The 19,707-nt window shown below is 28.2% G+C and overlaps 5 protein-coding genes across 10 annotated transcripts; 2 read left to right on the forward strand and 3 right to left on the reverse strand.

Annotated features, from left to right (window-relative positions):
• Positions 1–371: 371 nt before the first annotated feature.
• On the forward strand, positions 372–5,908 carry LOC122523403 (protein ARV1). 5 transcript variants are annotated; one of them, XM_043645119.1, is made up of 5 exons: positions 523–920; positions 1,578–1,646; positions 4,805–4,898; positions 4,974–5,487; positions 5,699–5,908. In XM_043645119.1, the coding sequence occupies exons 3-5, from the start codon at positions 4,815–4,817 to the stop codon at positions 5,812–5,814; spliced, it is 714 nt and encodes a 237-aa protein (XP_043501054.1). In that variant the 5' UTR covers positions 523–920; positions 1,578–1,646; positions 4,805–4,814; the 3' UTR covers positions 5,815–5,908. The 5 variants fall into 5 exon arrangements, with proteins under 5 accessions (XP_043501052.1, XP_043501054.1, XP_043501056.1 ...); XM_043645117.1 differs by lacking the exons at positions 523–920; positions 1,578–1,646 and adding an exon at positions 372–451; XM_043645121.1 differs by lacking the exon at positions 1,578–1,646.
• On the reverse strand, positions 1,131–3,245 carry LOC122523401 (dihydrodiol dehydrogenase 3). Of its 2 annotated transcripts, none has more exons than XM_043645113.1 (4): positions 3,091–3,245; positions 2,433–2,600; positions 1,779–2,132; positions 1,131–1,692 (listed from the first exon to the last, which is right to left on the reverse strand). In XM_043645113.1, exons 1-4 carry the CDS (start codon positions 3,160–3,162, stop codon positions 1,318–1,320), a joined length of 969 nt encoding a protein of 322 aa, XP_043501048.1. In that variant the 5' UTR covers positions 3,163–3,245; the 3' UTR covers positions 1,131–1,317. The 2 variants fall into 2 exon arrangements, with proteins under 2 accessions (XP_043501048.1, XP_043501049.1); XM_043645114.1 differs by lacking the exon at positions 3,091–3,245 and adding an exon at positions 2,815–2,869.
• On the reverse strand, positions 5,621–9,124 carry LOC122523399 (WD repeat-containing protein 37). Its single transcript, XM_043645110.1, has 6 exons — positions 8,703–9,124; positions 7,938–8,264; positions 7,373–7,498; positions 6,505–7,267; positions 6,167–6,413; positions 5,621–5,976 (listed from the first exon to the last, which is right to left on the reverse strand). The coding sequence occupies exons 2-6, from the start codon at positions 8,212–8,214 to the stop codon at positions 5,851–5,853; spliced, it is 1,539 nt and encodes a 512-aa protein (XP_043501045.1). The 5' UTR covers positions 8,215–8,264; positions 8,703–9,124; the 3' UTR covers positions 5,621–5,850.
• A 127-nt stretch (positions 9,125–9,251) lies between these two features.
• On the forward strand, positions 9,252–11,043 carry LOC122523402 (survival motor neuron protein). Its single transcript, XM_043645116.1, has 6 exons — positions 9,252–9,595; positions 9,760–9,936; positions 10,008–10,122; positions 10,232–10,532; positions 10,693–10,763; positions 10,859–11,043. Exons 1-6 carry the CDS (start codon positions 9,557–9,559, stop codon positions 10,912–10,914), a joined length of 759 nt encoding a protein of 252 aa, XP_043501051.1. The 5' UTR covers positions 9,252–9,556; the 3' UTR covers positions 10,915–11,043.
• Positions 10,664–19,600, reverse strand: LOC122523315 (katanin p60 ATPase-containing subunit A-like 2). The gene is made up of 9 exons (XM_043644989.1): positions 19,510–19,600; positions 14,768–14,850; positions 13,531–13,601; positions 13,269–13,457; positions 12,872–13,172; positions 12,276–12,444; positions 12,094–12,206; positions 11,813–12,021; positions 10,664–11,514 (listed from the first exon to the last, which is right to left on the reverse strand). The coding sequence occupies exons 2-9, from the start codon at positions 14,834–14,836 to the stop codon at positions 11,121–11,123; spliced, it is 1,515 nt and encodes a 504-aa protein (XP_043500924.1). The 5' UTR covers positions 14,837–14,850; positions 19,510–19,600; the 3' UTR covers positions 10,664–11,120.
• Between the last annotated feature and the right edge of the window lie 107 nt (positions 19,601–19,707).

Consider the following 19,707-nt stretch of genomic DNA (forward strand, 5'->3'; position numbering starts at 1 on the left):
AATATTTAAGTCATAAAATGGAACTGGTAAATGAAATGGGAAATTTATTTGTAATCCAAGCTTAAATATGTCATTGTATGTATTTTATTATATACCCTTAACAATGTGCTGTGATAAATTAATTTCAGATCAAAAAATAATTTTTATGTAAATTACTATTTTTATACGATATCTGGTCATGAAAGTCTCATGAGATTGCGAGAGCAATTTACACATTTATTAAGAAATTAGATTAGGAAAGAATAGGGAAAAATAATCATTTTCGAAAATGGGTTTAAGCAGGATGTGTCAAATTGGTAGTCCATGATCACGATGCCATGCAGTAAAATGAAAAACAGAACAATTTATTATAAAAAAAATAGCAAGTAACCATCGCGTGTTGCTATGACATCATCTGACATATGCTATAATGCATTGGTCAATTAGGAGCAAGGCCGTGGTTACACACCTGGTGAGTAACTTCGAGTCAATTTCATTAAAATTCCAGAATTATTATTATTATTATTATTATTATTTTCTGTTTCTATAATAAATATATATATTGCGTTGAATTAAATTTTTTAAATAATTGAATTATATAATGTGTTTTAATTGTACTATTTATTTCTGCATTCTCACTTCAAAATACAATTTTAAGAAAATGTATAAGTGTGATGTTATTTACTAATTACATTAAATGAATTTGTGTAAATGAGTTTGACACACATCTGGGCTAAGCCATTAAATTATTGTATATTTTGTGATAAAGTGTTTAATCATTAAAAAGCCGAACTCATTCGAAAATTGTAGAAACTTTTTAAATGCTGCTTATAGAACATAACCATAAATAAACGTTTTCATTTAGTATTGTTTTGAATGTCCACACACATTAATGAAATTAGTGACGATTTTTTAAATTTCATAATGATATGTTAACGATGGTACGTATATTTTTAATGATATATAATTAAGAATAATATCTACAAATTATTTATTTAATAGTTGATTATTTAGATTTGTCTGCCATTTCGCTAATTTAAATCTACTTTCCTTTAAATTATGAAATTAGACAAATGGAAAATATGATAATGTAGGGAGATAATATAAAAAACAAAAAATATAATAGATATTTTAATAATTTATATTTTTTATTTTTATTTTTTTTCAGAATTCATTTTTAACCTCTATTTAAGTTAATCCATTCAAATGTCAAATTTAATTTACCCAAAAATATATAAAATATTGATATATAATTAATATTAAATATATCAAACATTATATACATGTTTCAATGTAATTATATCCAAATAATAATTCAGTTACGACTTTTTAAAAATTTTAAAATGGAAATTCAGGATGATTCTCAATACCTTTCAGGAAAGTGAAATTACATATGCGTGCAGATTTTCCTTTATTTAGAGCATTCAATTCTAATATATCTTTGTCTTCTAATTCCCAATCGAATAATTGTATATTTTCTTTAATTCGTTGTGGGTTAGTACTTTTTGGAATGGCTGATATACCTTTAGAAAGAATATGTTTTAGCAAAATTTGAGCTGCAGTTTTATTGTATTTTTTGGCGATCTTCAAAACATTAGCATTGGTTAGTAAATCTGGGAGAACATCAGTTTTTCCTAGTAATTTTACCAGTGCACGGGTACCCAAAGGTGAATATGCAGTTACACTAATATTATTATTTTTACAAAATTTAACCTGTAATGCATGGTTTATTATTATCATTATATTTTTATTTTCATTCTATAATAACAAAAATATCATTTTTATATTAGGATACTTACCAGTTCAACTTGCTGGAAGTATACATGTAATTCTATTTGTAAATTAGAAATTGGTATAGATGCAATTGATAAGATTTTATTTATTTGAGTTTCGTTAAAATTCGAAAGTCCTATACTTTTAGTTCGTCCTAATTCAACTTGCTTTTCCATCTCCTTCCAAATTTTTACATGATCTGTAGAAGTATCACTCAGAACTTCTCCTTTTTCGTTCTTAGGAGTTAAAGTCTCTCCAACTTCTTGCAACGTAAATGGCACGTGTACCAAGTAAAGATCTAAATAATCTAATTGTAAATTTGCCATAGATTTTTTAATCCATTTTTCAACACTTTCTGGACGAACACCGACCGGTGGCAACTAAAATTTATCATAATATTTTGTTCCTTATATAATATTTTTATTCGCGTCTTAAATTATTCATAAAATATTAAATAATTATTAAATATTCAAATAAAAATATTATATGTGTAAATATTATATAAATATTAAAATTAAAATATTAAATTTTAAATATTATATACTAAATAATTAAAAACAATTTAAGCATTTTATTATCGAATATTACAAATGATCAAATATATTTATATATTTTTTCTTAATTCTCCAAATATTAAAAAAATTATTTGACTTATTTTCTAATTCAACAGATAAACTAACCTTCGTTACAATAAACAGTTCAGACCGTTTAATTTTGCCAGAGTCCAAATATTTTTTTAAAACTTTACCAATGGCTTTTTCATTCTCGTATACTGTAGCAGTATCAATGTGTCTGTATCCCGCTTCCAAAGCTAAATCTAATGCTGTTTCTATTTCTTCTTCACTTGCCTTTTATTTTATATTATATTAATTAATAAAATACAATTATTAAAATAATTGTTTCTGTATATCTAAGTTTCTAATTATGAAACTGGTCTTAGATTTCTCTTAGTTTTGTTCGGTTTCAAAATATTTTTTTTAACATTTAGGTATGAATTATTTAAAAATAACTTTTCTCTAACGACCACTTTCATAATCACTTATCCTTATATTATAATATTACCTGCCAAGTACCAAATCCCAATATTGGCATCTGTTGTCCATTTGGTAAAGATATGAATCTTCTTCACTTGCCTTTTATTTTATATATTAATTAAAATACAATTATTAAAATATTGTTTCTGTATATCTAAGTTTCTAATTATGAAACTGGTCTTAGATTTCTCTTAGTTTTGTCGGTTTCAAAATAGTTTTTTTAACATTTAGGTATGAATTATTTAAAAATAACTTTTCTCTAACGACCACTTCATAATCACTTATCCTTATATTAGAATATGACCTGCCAAGTACCAAATCCCAATATTGGCATCTGTTGTCCATTTGGGAAAGATATGAATTTTTCTGTTTTCATGTTTAGATTCTTTAGTTGTAAGTTAACACAAAATCTTTATTAAATAAAAGAAGTAAATAGTATCTTATGGTTGTTCTCAAAGAAGGTAGGATTTATACTGGTACGGTAAAAGTATTCCTTACCCTAGATTATCTTCATATATTCTCCCCACCATGCGAAAATAAGTTGTTTTTCTGTTCCCTTTTACTTATTGTACCAGATTGTATCTATTACTTATTTGTACCAGATAATATCTGTCCTTGGATGTTTAGCAAAAATTATTACATTGCATTTTTATAAGTGTTGTAAGTGTTTTATTAGCAGAGAAATAAAATAAATTGGCAAGAAAAAGAAGAAAAATAGTTTCCAAGTAAATACATCTAATATAACGTTTTATTTCACTAATATATATATATGTGTGTATATATTATATTATTTTTTTATTTTAAACTGCGGACTTTTATTTTGTTAAAAAATATCTAAATATGCGACAAATATGCAAGAGATATAAAAGAAATATACAAACAATATCCTAATACTATGCGAAATGAATACATATATTAAATTTAGATTTTTCAAGTAGTGTTTATTAATGATTTAATCGTCGTTTTATTTTTCATAATTCGCGTTACAATATTCGAGTTATAAGAAAAATTATTTTATCGAGATTTTTAATTGTAAAATGATGTTTATCTGAAAAAATTAATTTATAAGCAAAAAATAATTTGTTCACATCTTGTGTGATTTACTCCAGTATTGTACTAGAATATTTTCTGGTTTAAATAATCTAATTTATATATTATTTGAAATTTTTATTTTTATTTACGTTTATTATTACATTAACAAAACAACTTTATACAGCTCCATATTTCAATTATTTATTATTTTAATTTATTGCGTCAAACGTTTTTTCTTTCATAATAATTTATCGCATTCTTATAGTAGAAAAACTTATTGAATGATATGTTAACGCTATTATCTTTTAAAAAATTCTAAGATAATGGAAATATGAATCAGAGTATCTAGAATAGCTGCGTCATTGTAAATTATTTCATTGGTACATTTACGACCAAAAAAGAAACAAAATATGCATTCTATGCAAACATTTTATATATACAAACATGGAGGAACTTTCTCTGACCCTGATGGAAGTATGAGTGTCAGAAAACGGTATTTTCTGAATTATTGGTTTTACAAGAAATTTACTTATTCATATAATTATGCATACTAAAGACATTATTATCCGATGATGAAAATATGTATATTTTAATTAGATTTATGTAAATGACTAAACCTGTATATATATATATATAATCTTTCATTATCTTGCCAGGGCATTGAATTCAATCAGGTCGTGCACCCGGAACTTACGCGTTTTATTCTGAAATATGAATTATCTTATATTCAATCTTCGTTGTGTATATATTAATGTAAACATTTTTTACATACGCACACACACATTTACTATTATTATTTTTTAAATAGAATAGCATGAGAAATATAGAATATTAAATATAAAAAAAAGTAGAACACAATATATATATATATATATATATCATGTAAAGTTGACGAGCCAATTATTTTATTTTTGATTTACATAAAATCAAATGAATGCAATTGTAAACATTTGTTTATGTGCTTATTGAAATAAATCTATTTTCAGGTTTAATCTCATGTATATCTGTATAAATTGTGGAACTGAGACAAAAGAACTTTATAGACGATACTGTCCAAGCGTTCTTAAAGTTTTAAAATGCGTCAGTTTGTATATTCTTATTTAAATGTTTACACAATATATTTTTTTTGTTTTTTAATTCTATGTTTTATTGCAGGTAAAATGTGGATTATTAGCTGACAAATATATCGAATATGATCCTGTCATTGTATTCGTTGACCTTATTTTATTGGAGAAACAAGCCTATCAGCACCTTTTATATAATAGCAATTTTAAATCGTATTGGAAGCTGATGGTAATGTTATGGTTGGCTGAAGCCTTCAGAGTGTGGTCTTATTGTGAATCTATTAATAGTCAGAAAAGCAATCAAGATCTAGAAAACAGAGATGTATTTCAAGGAGACTGTAATTTTTATATTCTGTTATTGCGAACTGCCGTTACATTAACAGCATTTATTGCCACTGTAATTATAGTTACTGAAATACGTTGGCTAATTAACGGGAAAAGGCCACACAAGTATAATGCCAAAGATTTAACTAGAGCACTTATTGTGGGAGGATGTTCTAAATTGTTAGGATTATTAGCTATTATATGGAAACCCATAGAATTAGATCTACATTACATATTTGTTCAGGGCTATACAGTTTTATGCCTCATGACAGCGTATTCAGGTAAATGTGTATATGTTTATCAAAAATGATAAATAATGTATTAAATTGCACTGTAATGACCAGAAAGTTCTCATATTTAATTTATATATATATATATTTATATATATAAATTTATCAATAAGTTCATGATTTATTGATTAATTTTAAATTATATTTAATATTATACATTATGTACCAGTATTCTTCAGCCTAATTGAATTATTCGTTACAGTTGTCTGTAAGACTGGAAAGAGTGGATCTTTAATCGGATTGATTGCTGGATTTTTGGTTTGCGATTACATTTCTAATTTTGTTTCTACATTGCCTCTCTGTCCAATGTTATTCTAATGTAAGGATCGATCTAATACTAACGGATTTTGATGCTCAGGCATCCTTGACAGAAAGAATACTCCATCCTACCACTAATCTATCAAATCCGCAAGAAAAAAAGTTACAAATACTATTGCTATCTTCTGCCCATGCTACTGAACAGACCATTCTGCGATGACCCTAGAATAATAATTTTAATAATATATTATTATTATTATTATTACTATATTTTACGAGAGTTACGTTTTATAGAAATTTTCTAATTTTGTATAAGTTTCCAGTATAAATAAATATAAATGATATGTGTAACTATATTGAATAGTATTATTATAGTTAGATCACATTTGTTCAAAATAATTTTAATATTTACCTGTCTACTAGTCCTTGGTAATCTTGCCAAACGTTGTCCAGTTAAATCAAATAGACGTATTTGTCTATTGTCATGCGGTATAGCTACAACTCCTGTACTTGAAACAGCCAATCTATTAGCAGCACTATCACCACGAATTGTCGCTAAGGGACTTCTTATATTACGCAATTCCCAAACTTTAACACTTCTATCGTCAGATCCTGATACAATTTTATCCTCTCGTGTAAAAACTGCCGAAGTTACTGTTCTATATCAAAAATATACACTGGTAGATACTATATATATATATATATATATAAACATAAATAATTAACATTATGAAGTATTATTATACTTACTCTGTGTGACCTTGAAAAACAGATACAGAATGTATAGGTTCTCTAAAATCCCACAGACGAAATGTACTATCCCGACTTGACGTGACACATAATCTTTGCATATAATGAGTAGACACGTGTGATAGTTCTTGATCATGTCCACAAAGAGTATGAATTATTTCTCCAGTTTCTGTATCATATAAATTAGCAGTTCTATCCCAGGATGCTGTAACTATTTGTTCAGCACCAGGTAGCCAATCGGCTGCCATGACAACACCCATATGACCTAAAAGTTCTCTTATTGGAGTTCGTAAAGTAGGGGGTTCCTCTAGTTCCTCATTGTTGCTAATAATGCTGCTCGCAGCTGTTCTTTCTGCACCCATCGTTGAAAGTTCTTCCATGGATGGTACTCTTTTAGGCAAATCCCAATCAACCGCTGCTTGCCATACATGAGCAGTGCCATCTCCACTTGCCGTTAAAGCAAGATCCCTAGTTGGATGAAATCTCACAGAATTTACAGAACCATTATGACCTATATATTGTAGCAAACATCGTCCAGAATCTGATGCCCAAACTCGTGCCGTATGATCTGCAGATGCGGTTGCTATAATCGGTTGACCCAATCTACCTACTGAAACTTCCCATACGCCATCTCTATGACCAACATATTCTTTTTGCATAGTACAGGACATTGTTGGATTCTTAAAACTTGATACAATTTTACTGGTTTGAGCTTTAAGTTTGTGTGAAGTCTTTATTTTCTGGGCAGACGAGCTAACCATAGCTGTAACGATTTAATTTAATATTAATTAAGAATATTATACTATTAAATAGCAATTATATACTGTTATAGTTTGATGTGGATAAATACGATAAATGAATTGATTACATTTTTGTTTGGAAAGCGTTTTTGTATCTGGGTAGTCTGGAATATCTCCTGGAAGTAGGCTGCGTTCTCCAGAGCCATAGCATTCTCTTTCCAATCGATCATTCAATATATCTATTTTTTCCTGTACTGTTTTAAAAATGTTTAATATATAAATATTTTGTATAAATTATACAATACTTTCTCTATTGGATTGCACTGAGTATATATATATACTTAGTTCATTAAAACTTAACAATTACATGTTTACTTCTACTGAACAATACTAATTACGATGCAAATTGTGCACAGATAACTACGACCTACTCTCTAACTGATTTATAATAACTTTTTTTTCCAATATTTCTCTAATACAAATTGATATGTATATATATATATATAAATACTGTTTTACATCCATGCCTTCAATAGTAAGATTCCCCATAATGCGAACACCAAAAGTGTGCAGTGCGATACACATTACAATATTGATATACTCCTGATATTTCTGTGAAATATTAATGATAATTTAATAATTCCAGCGCAACCCAACAGATAAGATTAAATCTAAGATGCCATAGAACCTTACATCCAAGATTTTCTGTGCAGAGCATCTCAAATTCTTTCTCAATTTGTTGAAATAGATCAAATAATCGACAACGCAGTGCGGGTGGTATAGGACTTTCCTCGATATCTGATCGAAAGCTTACATAGTGCAGTGCTAGAGGCTGTAATGGTGTAGAGCCACTTTGACTTTGTTGTGACTGCAATTCTGTATCTGTGCTGCTTTGTACACGAGGTATCGAGATTCTTTTGGTTTTCCCGCTTGCTTTGTTAGCGCTCGTTACAGATGGTTCTCCGGGCATGGTTCACAGATTAATGTTAATGCAAAATAGATTGTGCAAATAGTTTTATTCTAAAAAGATAAGTTATCCTTTTCTTTCTCTTTTTCTAGGAAGCTTTTTTATAAATTCTGTACATGTATAGTCCGTAAAATAAATCAAACTAGTTATTTAGTCAGTTGTTATTAAATGTGCATATAATAAATGACAGAAAAAAGATATAAAATAAAATGACTTGGAAGAAAAAGAAGATTGGATATGTACAACGTTTAATAAATTAAAGAAAATCTTTTGACATTGATAGCAACCTCGAATAAAAATTTCAATTTGAAATGAGTTCAATTTTCATACACATTAACACAATATATCTCAAATTTAAGATATCATCATACAGCTACACACAATACATGTAATTGAATTCATGCTATGAGAATGAGGTGTGTTACGTGTACGTGTGTTTATGTGTTTGTGTATGTTTTGACAGCGGCATTTTAATTTTGATTGTCACTTACGCCACGGTTTAATACAATCAAATATATGTATGTATTTAATCAAAGCTCGAAATCATTGAGTGAGCTTCTCTTCGAATGAAACAATCTTTTACAAGTATATCCTTGAAAAAATCATTGATTCAACCTAGAAGTAGATAGAATGCACAAGAGGAATTGCAATAAATTCAGCATTTTAAAAACACGATTTAACCGGTTGCCATATTTTTTTTTCTTTAGATATATTACTAATTTGGAAACACGTATATTCATATAAATTTATATACAATATGATCGAGTTATAAGAAAGCAATACTTTTGCGAAAGGGAATTCCATTTTTAATGACTAGAAATTAGAAATGGCAGCATTGCTTTTACCAATGCATGTATCAGTAATTCTAAACTCTATACAGATGGGCACGAATTGGGAATGAATTGACTGATACGAGCTTTAATATCATTACGCATGCGCAAGTTAACAAATTTGGTTAGAAACGTTTTTTTTATTTGATGACTTAAAATTGTTGTTTTATTTAAAAAAATATAACGTTTAGATATTCAAAATAATAATGAATTATTTCATTAAAGTAAATTGTTTATGTAAAGCATGCGTTTGATGTTGCGCGTATAAAAATTAAATATTCGCGCGAATCTGTGACTGCGTAGAAGTTGTGCGTATTGGTTACAATTTTGTTTCTTTCACCTATTTCTATCTCTCTCATAGTGTGTTATAATTCTTATATATAGCACGTGAAGTAAATAATCTTACATTGTTTATGTGACATTTGTTCTGTAAATGTATAAAAAAAAAACAAAGAAGAAAGGTCTTTTAAGTGTCTTCAAGAAGAATTTATTTTTGAACGAATCTATTTGTTAAAATGGTTGACGACAATAATGTATTGTTTATTAGAGGAAATGTAAATATATATATTTTTTAATCATTTTATTAAACTTAGTCATAATTAGAACATTTTAGTATATATAATTATAATTTTGTTTTATTCATATTTAATAAAATTAATTCTTTGTTATAACTTCAACACAATGGTATCATTAATATTGAAATTTTGAAATTTTCTAGGAAAATGACAATGAATTTATTTGGGATGATGCAGCATTGATAAAAGCATACGACAGAGCTATAAATCTAGCTAAGGAAGAAGTTGCTATGCGAATTGGAATCGATTATCCATGTACAACTTCCAAATCACAAGGTCAACAACAGAAACCATCTCATACTACACATAAACAGAAAAAGGTTGTAGATTAAAATGATAATTATTATATCATGACTTAGTATAAAACACTAAATGATAATTTTTTCAATAGAAATGGTGTGTTGGGTCTCCTTGTCGTGCTGTATATTCAGAAGATGGTGAAATTTACGAAGCTATTATAACTAAAATTTATGACAAATATGGAACATGTATTGTCAAATTTGTAGGTAATTAGTATGAGGTTTATAATATTAGAATTTTATTCTTATTGATATATGTTCTATGATAGATAATAGATTCTACTTTATGTTATTATTAGCATCCATTTGATTTCAGGTTATGGTAATAGCGAAAAGGTAGAATTGAGCAGTTTGTTAGAATCGGAAGGATTACAAAGTCAAATTGCTCAGCAGAAGAATGCATTAGCAGAAAAGTGTAATGAAGAAAGTATGAATCAGAGTGAGTCAGGTTGTTCTGATTGCAATGCTAAGAGCGTTAATAGTAATGCTGAAGAAAAGATGGAATTTGATTCTGAACAGAAAGGGCCTGAAATTTTTATCGATTCAGGTCCATCGGTTAATCCTTTCTTTAATATGATGCCTCCTGCACCTCCTTTACCACCTCAATTAATGGCTAAGTAAATAGTTTTTAATGACCTATGCTTATAAAACATTTTTTTTCTTATTTTTGCGCATGGAATATGCTCATCATTTAGCTGGGAAAATCTCAGACATCCTGCATATACATCAGATTAAAAATTGATATGTATGTATTTAATGATTTATTATCATTTCTAGACTCCCAGAAAATGATGCAGATGCTCTTTCCAGTATGTTGATGTCGTGGTATATTAGTGGATTTCATACAGGTATTAAATATTACATTTAAATATACATTTATATGTGATTTATGTGTAAATTTAAAAAATCTTATATAATTAAGTATACAAAATTTCTTCTACAGGATACTACCATGGTTTGAAACACGCTAAGGATAATAATTTGAAAAGAAAGAATTGACTTTATAAGAGAAAAGACAAGTAATATTATCACTTATGAAATATAATAATTTTATCACTTTTCATATTCAATGTGCATTGTATTATTATCAATGATAACAGAAAAAAATTTAGTTTCTCATAACTGAAACATATTTATTTAATATTCGATGATAGTCGTTGTAAATATGTATATATGTATATATTGATTCACCTAAATTGTAAATGTCAAATTTCGCAAGTAGAAGAGCCGAAATTTGTATTCCATTGTACATATCGCGGTTTCATGTTTTTTACAATAGGTTTTACGAATACCATTGCATCTACGAGATGCGTTACGTTGATTATTAGACCGTTGCTTTGTATATCGTCCGGTGCAATTTTCTTCTCTTCAAGAGATTGAAGAATGGGTCGCAATTGATTCATCCATGCTTCTTTGCAAAGTAATTTTAGGTCAGCGCATGAATAACCCTCTGTATATCTTAAAAGCGATTTGAACTCTTCCGTTACATGTAGATTGCTGTCTACGTACGATCGTAAAATTTCTAAGCGACTCCCGTAGTCTGGCAGATCGACAAAAATACGTTTCTCCAATCGTCTTAACAAAGCAGCATCTAAATTCCTACATTTACATTATTTTAAATATGAGAATGATATAGTATAGTTATATATAAGCTAGTGATTAGGTAAATGGTCTGACAATAAGCCATTTGAGATATTAAAAGACACAGTTTGTCTTCCACGCTATTCTTCAAATTTTGTATTATATACAAAAAAAATTAATTTCTACAAGGACAAAGATAATTATTTTTTTAATTTTTTTTTCTACTTATTTATTATGGAAAATTCATTTGTATATAATACAAATTCTGACGCAACCACCCTTGAAATGATAAAAAGTTAGAAGAAGAATACATTACCAGGGTACATTCGTAGCAGCTAAAAGTGTAACATTCACATTCTCCGTAGATAATAATCCATCTAATCTTGCAAGAAGTTCTGCCCTAAATCGTCTAGCAGGTTCAGAGTTCATCGAAGAATAATCACCGGCATTGTTCGTGGTCGTCCAATCGATTTCATCGATAAATATTATTGTTGGAGCATAAAATCTTGCGAGATCGGTAAGGACCTATAAATTCATTCATCCCTTATGCATATAAAACATATAATACGTTTCTAATATTTTTTAACGTATACTTACTCTAACGTACTTTTCTGAATCACCTCTCCATTTACTAATTAAAGAGCTCGACGTAATATTAAAGAAGGTAGCACGACATTCAGTTGCCACTGCTTTAGCGAGCATAGTTTTACCTGTTAATACGCGATCGATTATTTTTATTATTTATTTATATTTCTTTTTTTATTATCGTTATCATATACCTGTTCCCGGCGGACCGTACAATAACACCCCCTTCCAGGGACCAAGTTTTTCATTAAATAAAGCAGGATATTTGATTGGATAGACAGTTGCTTCTTTTAATAACATTTTGCATTTATTTAAACCTTTGATATCCTTCCAATGAACGTTCAAATCTCTCAATACTATTTCCTATTTATTTCAAATCGATTATTGATTGTTTTAATTAGGATACAATTAAAAATACTAAGGATTTATAAATAATGGATAAAATTAAGATTGTCAATGAATGAATGGGTATCTAGAAAAAAGATATATTTTAAATTTAATACAATTTTCAGGTAAATATAAAAACAATTCATTGAACGCTACAGTAATGAAAGAAGTAATTTTTTTTTTAGTAATTTAATTTCATTCTAAACAAAAATAAAATATAATTCAATTATTATTAAATGTAATATATACGCTCCTCTTTCAATCATCGATTCAATCATCTATTCAAATAATAATATTTGATTAACATTTTGAATATTATCATTTATAAATATTTTATAAATACAAATATGCACAATAAAATAAAATGAAGTATATAATTGGAAGAATGTTCATGTTTACTTACTTTAGAAATAACTTCAGCGATTTCTCTCCATTCCGAACCAGATGGATATAGATCTCCGATAGGCTTTAATGTTCTTTCATTATCGGAAATAAAGTCAGGGACAATCGATTTTGAATGAACGTTTTCCGATGGAAAAATAGGCGTTACAGTAATGCCGAAATTTGATTCCTCGATGGTTAATCCATTTGTCATTGTTGACTTCGACAATGGAACTTTATTCTTCCATGCTCCACTTTCATCTTCGGATCTCGAATAAACCTTTCCACCACCACCACAACCTCCTCTGTCTCTTTTACTAACCCTGAAAGAAAAAAAAACAAAACAAAAAGAGTTAGATTAATTTGTTAACGTTTCTTAAAATATTTTTACTATGTACGAATCATAAATGTTGCTTTACGTGTTGTGAAGATAATTGGTGTTGCCAATTGACTCGATTTTTTTACATAATTTAGGATACTTATTGAATCTCACATAATGGTAATCCGAGTATTCCATTAAAATGATTTCCAGATCGACATTGTCGCAAATTTGAATATCACGGGACAATTGGGCTTCTTTCGAAAGAACATCAACGGAATTAGTGTATCTGAAAGATAACAATTGTTGTTTTATTTATAATATGTTTATGCAGTACATAAAATTTAAATAAAGACGTTCACCCTTGCTCTCCTAAAAATGCGGCTACGAGGTATAGAAGATTTCTACGTCGCTCTTGGGTACGTTTTTCCTCCTGATTATAAATTAATAAATTCATTAAATTAAAAATCTTAAGCATCTCTCCATTTTTTTCTCGTTTACACATTCTAATAATGATATGGTAAACGTTACAGTTTTATATAATATATAATAATTTGACTATAAATCAAATCTAATTACGTTTTTTTTTTTTTATATAAATATACTTAATTTTTATTTGTAATTGTATTAAATTACAAAATAAAAGAGACACTTTTGTTAAGATTTTGAAATAAGAAAATAGAAAAGTAAAATAGTAAAATTGAAAAAAATAAATGTGGGATCCGTTGAAAATAAATTCAGTTGAATATTTCCAAACATTTTTTTTACCCCCAAATTATCGAGTGAGATATATATTTTCTATTTTAGAAATATAAATAGAATCTTGAATGAGTAAACGTCAGGTCATCGATCTAATTCGAATCGAGTTAAATGGAAACACACGGCATGTTCATTCATTGGTCGAGGTTCATTGTGCAGTTGTTAACCGATTTAAAAACGATTGTGCGACAAATACACATCGTAATTCAGGAAATCTATTCTATTAGAATTAATAATAACAGTTAATATTATGTAACAAATGTATTTTGTTATATTTAAATTAATATTACTTATTTGTCAACCTATTAGAATATTGTAATATATTCATATGTAATATATAACAATAATCTAATTTATTATATTATTATACATAAGAATAATCTAATGTTTTATAGTATACTGCATACTATGCTGTAAGTATAGTATAGTATAAAGCTGGGTTTGTCTAACTGTTCCCCTTAACGACCTCATTTACTTCAGCAAATATTTTCGTGACCCTGGGCATAAACACTAAAAATACTGTGTACATGTAATATCGCTAAGTTGGTTTTGAATTAATTTTCTGTCTTTGCGCATCTAGGAATTTTGTAGTTTTGTTTAAATTTCTGTAATCCTCAAATTTAGTTAAGTGACCCCCACGCAGTCCCTCATATGGGGTCACGAACCACACTTTGAGAAGTATTGGTATATACATTTTATAGAATATTAAATAAATAACTAAATACTACATAAATAAATTAATTCATCATTAATTCCAACAAGTATGCATGCATATAAATGCTGATCAAAAACAAAAGAAAATAATAATTGTCAAACGTAGCCTAAGATCAGAAATGTTACCTTCTCCCTTGTCAGTTGTGTTATGCGATTAGCAGTTGCGTTCAATGACAACAAGTCACTGCTCATCATTGGACACACTTTGTCTATCAAATAGAAAAGTACCGAGTAAAATATATTAATTAAAGCACGAAATAAAGAAAGAGGTAAAGTAAATAAGAAAGACAAAGAGAGAAAGAATTCGTTGAAGTTTCGTGCTTAGTTGATTGTTTGGAAAAGGACAGGTTCGATTCGTTGCTATGACAATTTCGATGCGGTGCTTTGCTACTAACAATAAGAGGTTGTAGAATGAGGTAAAAGTGTGAGATATGCATATATGCATACATACACGTAAGTAGATAGAAAGGGAGGTGGAAAATGGAGGTGGAAAAGGATCGAAGGAGAGATAGACAGTGCATATCATATTTATTATGATATGGAACTGGATTAGTTACAGATAAATATACATATTTTTGTATGCATGTATGCATGTCCTGCATTTTTCGCATTGTTTATTAAACAAAGCAGACAAAAAATAGAATAAAAAAAAAGGGAATGCTATTTCTGAGAATTAAATTTATTCATACAATTTGGAAAAAGAATTTTACTTAAATCTCATAGGAAACAGGAAATTGCTGAAATCATTTTAAATTTATAGAGAATGATGAATTTAATTTTAATCACTTTTAACGAGATGGATCATACTGTTTTATAATAAAACGAAAAAGCTACAAAAGATAAAGTGTGTTCGAATATTGCTATACGGATAATTATGTTAATTAAATAAAAAAAGGTAAGGTAAAAAAAAGTCTTTGACTCAACTCTAAGTAAATGTACAGGACAATGATATTTAAACAGCCATGATATTCGAATATTTAAGCGACTCATTGTATGTATTATATGTAAGAATATTGACAATGAGAGATAAATAGAGGGTTTGTTTGACATCGATCATTTTGCGACTGAGGTTGCGCTGAAGAATATTGAAAAATGAATTTTTCTTGTAAAGTAAACTGAAGAGGATAATGTAGGAAAGATAAAGATGTATATATTATGATTATAATACATTTATGTAGAAAGAACAGAGGAAAAGCATTTTCCGAAAGGTAGCTTGTAGTTAAATTTTAATATTTTTCCACAAATATTTTAAATTTATTTGAATTAGTTATTTTGAAAGGTAATAAGCTGTTGAATTTTAATAGAATTATGGATCGAAAAAAAAGAAAGAATAAATATTTTCTCTATAAAATTTCTTGATATATTACATGTACTGTATGATATTATCACTAGAAATATGTATTAATATTAATTTTCATTTTAATCGATACATAAGTTAGATGACACACCCTGTCTTTGCTCTATAATATTTTTTTAATCATAATTTCATTTTTTCTTTTCTTTTCTTTTTCTTCTTCTTCTTCTTCTTCTTTTTTTCCGCTTTCATTTTAACGAAAACAGGTATAGTATACGTAATAAGGATAATCAATTATAGTTCTTTAATCCATTAAAAAATTAGTTCGAAGAAATATTGAATATTTGAATAAATTGTGTTGCATCACTTCGGTGGACTTTAATTTGGTTTCCTTACGTCAATTATTTGAGAAGTACTTTCCATCGATACGTAATATAATCATGTAAGATCACCGTTGCATAATGGAACACGATAAGTAACGTTCTATCGATAGGTACACGTATATTTTACACGTATACATTTTGTAGATTATTAGTTTGTTCTCTATGCTAAGTTTAAATTTTTTTACCAGTTAATCAAGCCATTTGTCTCCTTTTTAGACGAATTTGTTCAATTTTGACATTTATATGCTTTTTCCATGTTAGTTTAAAATCTAGATGTAATCCCAAATACTTGACTTTCGTTACTTGCGGAATTTCTCTATACTATATAGTTGCAATTTCGGTGTAAATGTGATATGTTTATACTTGGTAATATAGGATGTATTCATTGAACTTGTTATACATGATTTATGGACGCCATATGTGGCTGATTTAACTTCAACGTCTAAAGTACAATATGTATATTGGAAATTGCTGAACATTCGAGATCCAACATTGCTCGATAACACTTCAAATCAAATGCGAACGTATAATAATGATTATTTTCGAAATGATATTTGTCCCTTCTTTTCTTCTGTAATAATAGTAATAATAATTGATTCGTTGTCATTACACGGATACGATCTGTGATCTTTATACGAATATTTTGATCACATTTATTTCAAGTATTTGAATTATCGAAAAACTGATCTATTGAACGTTATATTTTATAGAAGTGATAATCTAATTTCGAATGCAGATATTTATACATGCGGATAAAAATAAATAAAGAAAGAGAAAAAGGATTTTACGTTAGTCGGTTGAATTTCATAAGCTAAGAAAGATTTCGTATGAGTGTTCATAGAGAGATACTGTACACTGATCCTGTAAAGTGTCATTCTATATCGATGCCATAAAAGATGCATGAATGTTTATCTTCTTTCGATACGTCTCTCACTCAGGATAAAGATTCCATTCGTGTTGTCTCGACTATCTTTTTTTGCGAAATATTTTCACTTCTTTTCTTTTCCTTTTTTCTTTTCTTTTTTTAATTTTTTTATTTTTTTAATTCATTCCCCAAGAACTTTTTTTGCGAAGTTAAAAAGATCCTTTAGAAGTTTAATAAAAAAAAAGGAAAAAAAAAATAGAAGAGGGTAAGCTTGTAAAGCAAGCAAATACTTATCACGTTATTCATTTAACAGTTGTTTTAATTCTCCGTCTTTTTATTTTTCATAAAGTACCCTCTCAGCAACTCGCCTGTTTTCAAGTCCTTTATGCCAGGACACACTTTTCTTTCCTTCATTGTACGTAGCAAATTTTTCGATTCTTTTATTATTTTTTTTTCTACTAACATCATTTCATTTTTTTTTTTCTTCTTCTTCTTTTTCTTCTACTTCTGCTTCCAAAACGCAACAACAATTTTTCGGTATTGTTACTTTTTCTTCGTACGTTGTAGTAATGTAACTAGAGCCTCGAGACATTTTTCTTTCTAGTTTTTTTTCTTTTTTGTTTTTCTTTTTATTTTCCTTTCTTTCTTTTCCTTGACAATGTCATCAGACTTTAAGCTAAACTTGAAGTGTCCAGTTTTTTTCTTTTTTTTTGTTTTTCTTAAGACAATTTTGTCGTACGTAAGAACAGACGATGTTTAGACAATACGAAAGAAAATGATATTTTTTATTAACGTTTAATTTTTCGTTTTATTTTTTATTCTATCAATTCGTTTCGCTTCATATTCGTTTTGTTATTTTAATCGTTAAGATTATGTGGAAGGTTTTAAAGAGATAATGGATTGGTTTTTTTTTTATTGGAATACATATATTTTTATTCTGAAATTATTATCTCATAGTGTGGAATTATTTGAGATTATTATTATTATTATTATGAATTGTGAAGATTTATTAAACAATTTTTAAGCCTTTGAGTGCTACGAAAACATATATTCGTTTGATACAAATTCCCAGCGTTGACTATTCACGCATATACGTGTTTGTCAATATAAATGCAAATAATGTAATGTTGTTTTACGTATTGATTATTGTTTTCAATCTTATCACATGAAAATTAATTAATTTATTATTAGATGTAGTTAAAATCAATCAACGAAACAAACACTCTAGTAATAAAATATTCCGTTCCTTATTAAATACTTCACTTATGAGTATTCAGCACTCAAAGGGTTAATGAAGAGTTTGTAAGTCAGTACGATATTTGTTATAATAAATTGAAATGATAAAAATAATTTGATGGCAAATCAATACGATTCGAATGACCGGTTACGTATAAGTTTTCATTTTTCTCACGAAGACGCTTGAAATTCTCGAAAAGATATTTTTTCTAACCAGAAGCCAACCACAGGAATCTTGAATACGTGAGAATATTCCTCTAGTACAAATTGGCAAGGTTCCATATAGTTTCCAATGAAATCCTCAAAACTTCACTAAACATTTCAGTAGAGACATTAAAAATTGTCGAAAGATAGATTGGACGTTTGGAGCTTTGAAAACCGTCAAACAGTTTAGAGAATTTAAATTTCACTTAAAATAGGAAAACAATTTCTATGCTTAGAGTTTAATGTAAACGGATTACGAAAAAACGCTCGAGCAATTAATATTGAAGAGAAAAATACAAATTTAAAAGATAAATAATAAATATAAACGAAATTATTTTCTATATATTATATATGAAAAATATAAAAATTCAAAATACGATCTTTTTCGATTCTTTCTTACGATTCAATAATTTCGAATTTGATTACTATTCACTGCAATCCTTAAAATGCTTGAATAGAAAAAAAATCAAAGAAAAATAGCAAATTCTCACGACCTCTTGTAACCTTGTCTAAAAATCTCTCTCTTTCCTTTCACTTGTTATCTACTTTTTGATCTTCGCAGAGAGTAACACACACCCCTATCTGCCTAGTTTAGTAAAATAAAAAGAAAAAAAGAAAAAAAAAGAAAAAAGAGAGAAAATAAGAAAGAAAGAAAGAAAGTATTCTCTTCTCTCGTAAAAGTTTGACGAAAATAAGAAAGAAAAAGTCAAAGAAAAAGAATCAAAAAGATCGATAAAAATGTTGGCGACCTTGGAAAAAAATAATAACAATAAATAAGAAAAAACAAAGAGAGAGAAAAATATAAAATAGCAAAAAAGAAAACAAAAAAAAAATTGAACTATGATGATAGGAGTAAATAGTTTTTTAGTTTGCAGGATAGGTGGACCTTTTTCCTCTATCTCTCTCTCTCTCCCTCTCTCTCGTTTTAGTTTTATCCGTCAGTCCGTCCTTGCCGATGGTAGTAATACCGGTGGTGGCAGTGGTGGGTGCGTTGCGCTTCAGCCAAGGGGTGGCTTTGACGTTGGCTCCGAGGAGGGGTGCAGAAGGTGTTCGATCGACCCACGTACCCGCGGTGGTCCCCGCG

The sequence above is a fragment of the Polistes fuscatus genome, unplaced genomic scaffold, assembly GCF_010416935.1.
Source record: "Polistes fuscatus isolate 324 unplaced genomic scaffold, CU_Pfus_HIC Scaffold6, whole genome shotgun sequence".
Classification (NCBI taxonomy): domain Eukaryota; kingdom Metazoa; phylum Arthropoda; class Insecta; order Hymenoptera; family Vespidae; genus Polistes; species Polistes fuscatus.

Bases quoted from the DNA above. Each gene is read 5' to 3' on its own strand.
- LOC122523315 (XM_043644989.1), bottom strand. From the start codon at position 14,836: ATGATGAGCAGTGACTTGTTGTCATTGAACGCAACTGCTAATCGCATA. The intron at 12,022-12,093 runs GTAAGTATACGT...ATGAATTTATAG, and splicing joins ATTCAGAAAAGTACGTTAGA to GTCCTTACCGATCTCGCAAG. The intron at 11,515-11,812 runs GTAATGTATTCT...ATGTAAATGTAG, and splicing joins GCTGCTACGAATGTACCCTG to GAATTTAGATGCTGCTTTGT.
- LOC122523399 (XM_043645110.1), bottom strand. From the start codon at position 8,214: ATGCCCGGAGAACCATCTGTAACGAGCGCTAACAAAGCAAGCGGGAAA. The intron at 6,414-6,504 runs GTAAGTATAATA...TTTTTGATATAG, and splicing joins GTTTTTCAAGGTCACACAGA to AACAGTAACTTCGGCAGTTT. The intron at 5,977-6,166 runs GTAAATATTAAA...TTATTATTCTAG, and splicing joins TACCAAGGACTAGTAGACAG to GGTCATCGCAGAATGGTCTG.
- LOC122523402 (XM_043645116.1), top strand. From the start codon at position 9,557: ATGGTTGACGACAATAATGTATTGTTTATTAGAGGAAAT. The intron at 9,596-9,759 runs GTAAATATATAT...GAAATTTTCTAG, and splicing joins TATTGTTTATTAGAGGAAAT to GAAAATGACAATGAATTTAT. The intron at 10,533-10,692 runs GTAAATAGTTTT...TATCATTTCTAG, and splicing joins CCACCTCAATTAATGGCTAA to ACTCCCAGAAAATGATGCAG.
- LOC122523403 (XM_043645117.1), top strand. From the start codon at position 4,815: ATGTATATCTGTATAAATTGTGGAACTGAGACAAAAGAACTTTATAGA. The intron at 4,899-4,973 runs GTCAGTTTGTAT...GTTTTATTGCAG, and splicing joins TTCTTAAAGTTTTAAAATGC to GTAAAATGTGGATTATTAGC. The intron at 5,488-5,698 runs GTAAATGTGTAT...TATTCGTTACAG, and splicing joins CCTCATGACAGCGTATTCAG to TTGTCTGTAAGACTGGAAAG.
- LOC122523401 (XM_043645113.1), bottom strand. From the start codon at position 3,162: ATGAAAACAGAAAAATTCATATCTTTCCCAAATGGACAACAGATGCCA. The intron at 2,601-3,090 runs GTCATATTCTAA...ATAAAATAAAAG, and splicing joins TGGGATTTGGTACTTGGCAG to GCAAGTGAAGAAGAAATAGA. The intron at 1,693-1,778 runs GTAAGTATCCTA...CATGCATTACAG, and splicing joins ACTTCCAGCAAGTTGAACTG to GTTAAATTTTGTAAAAATAA.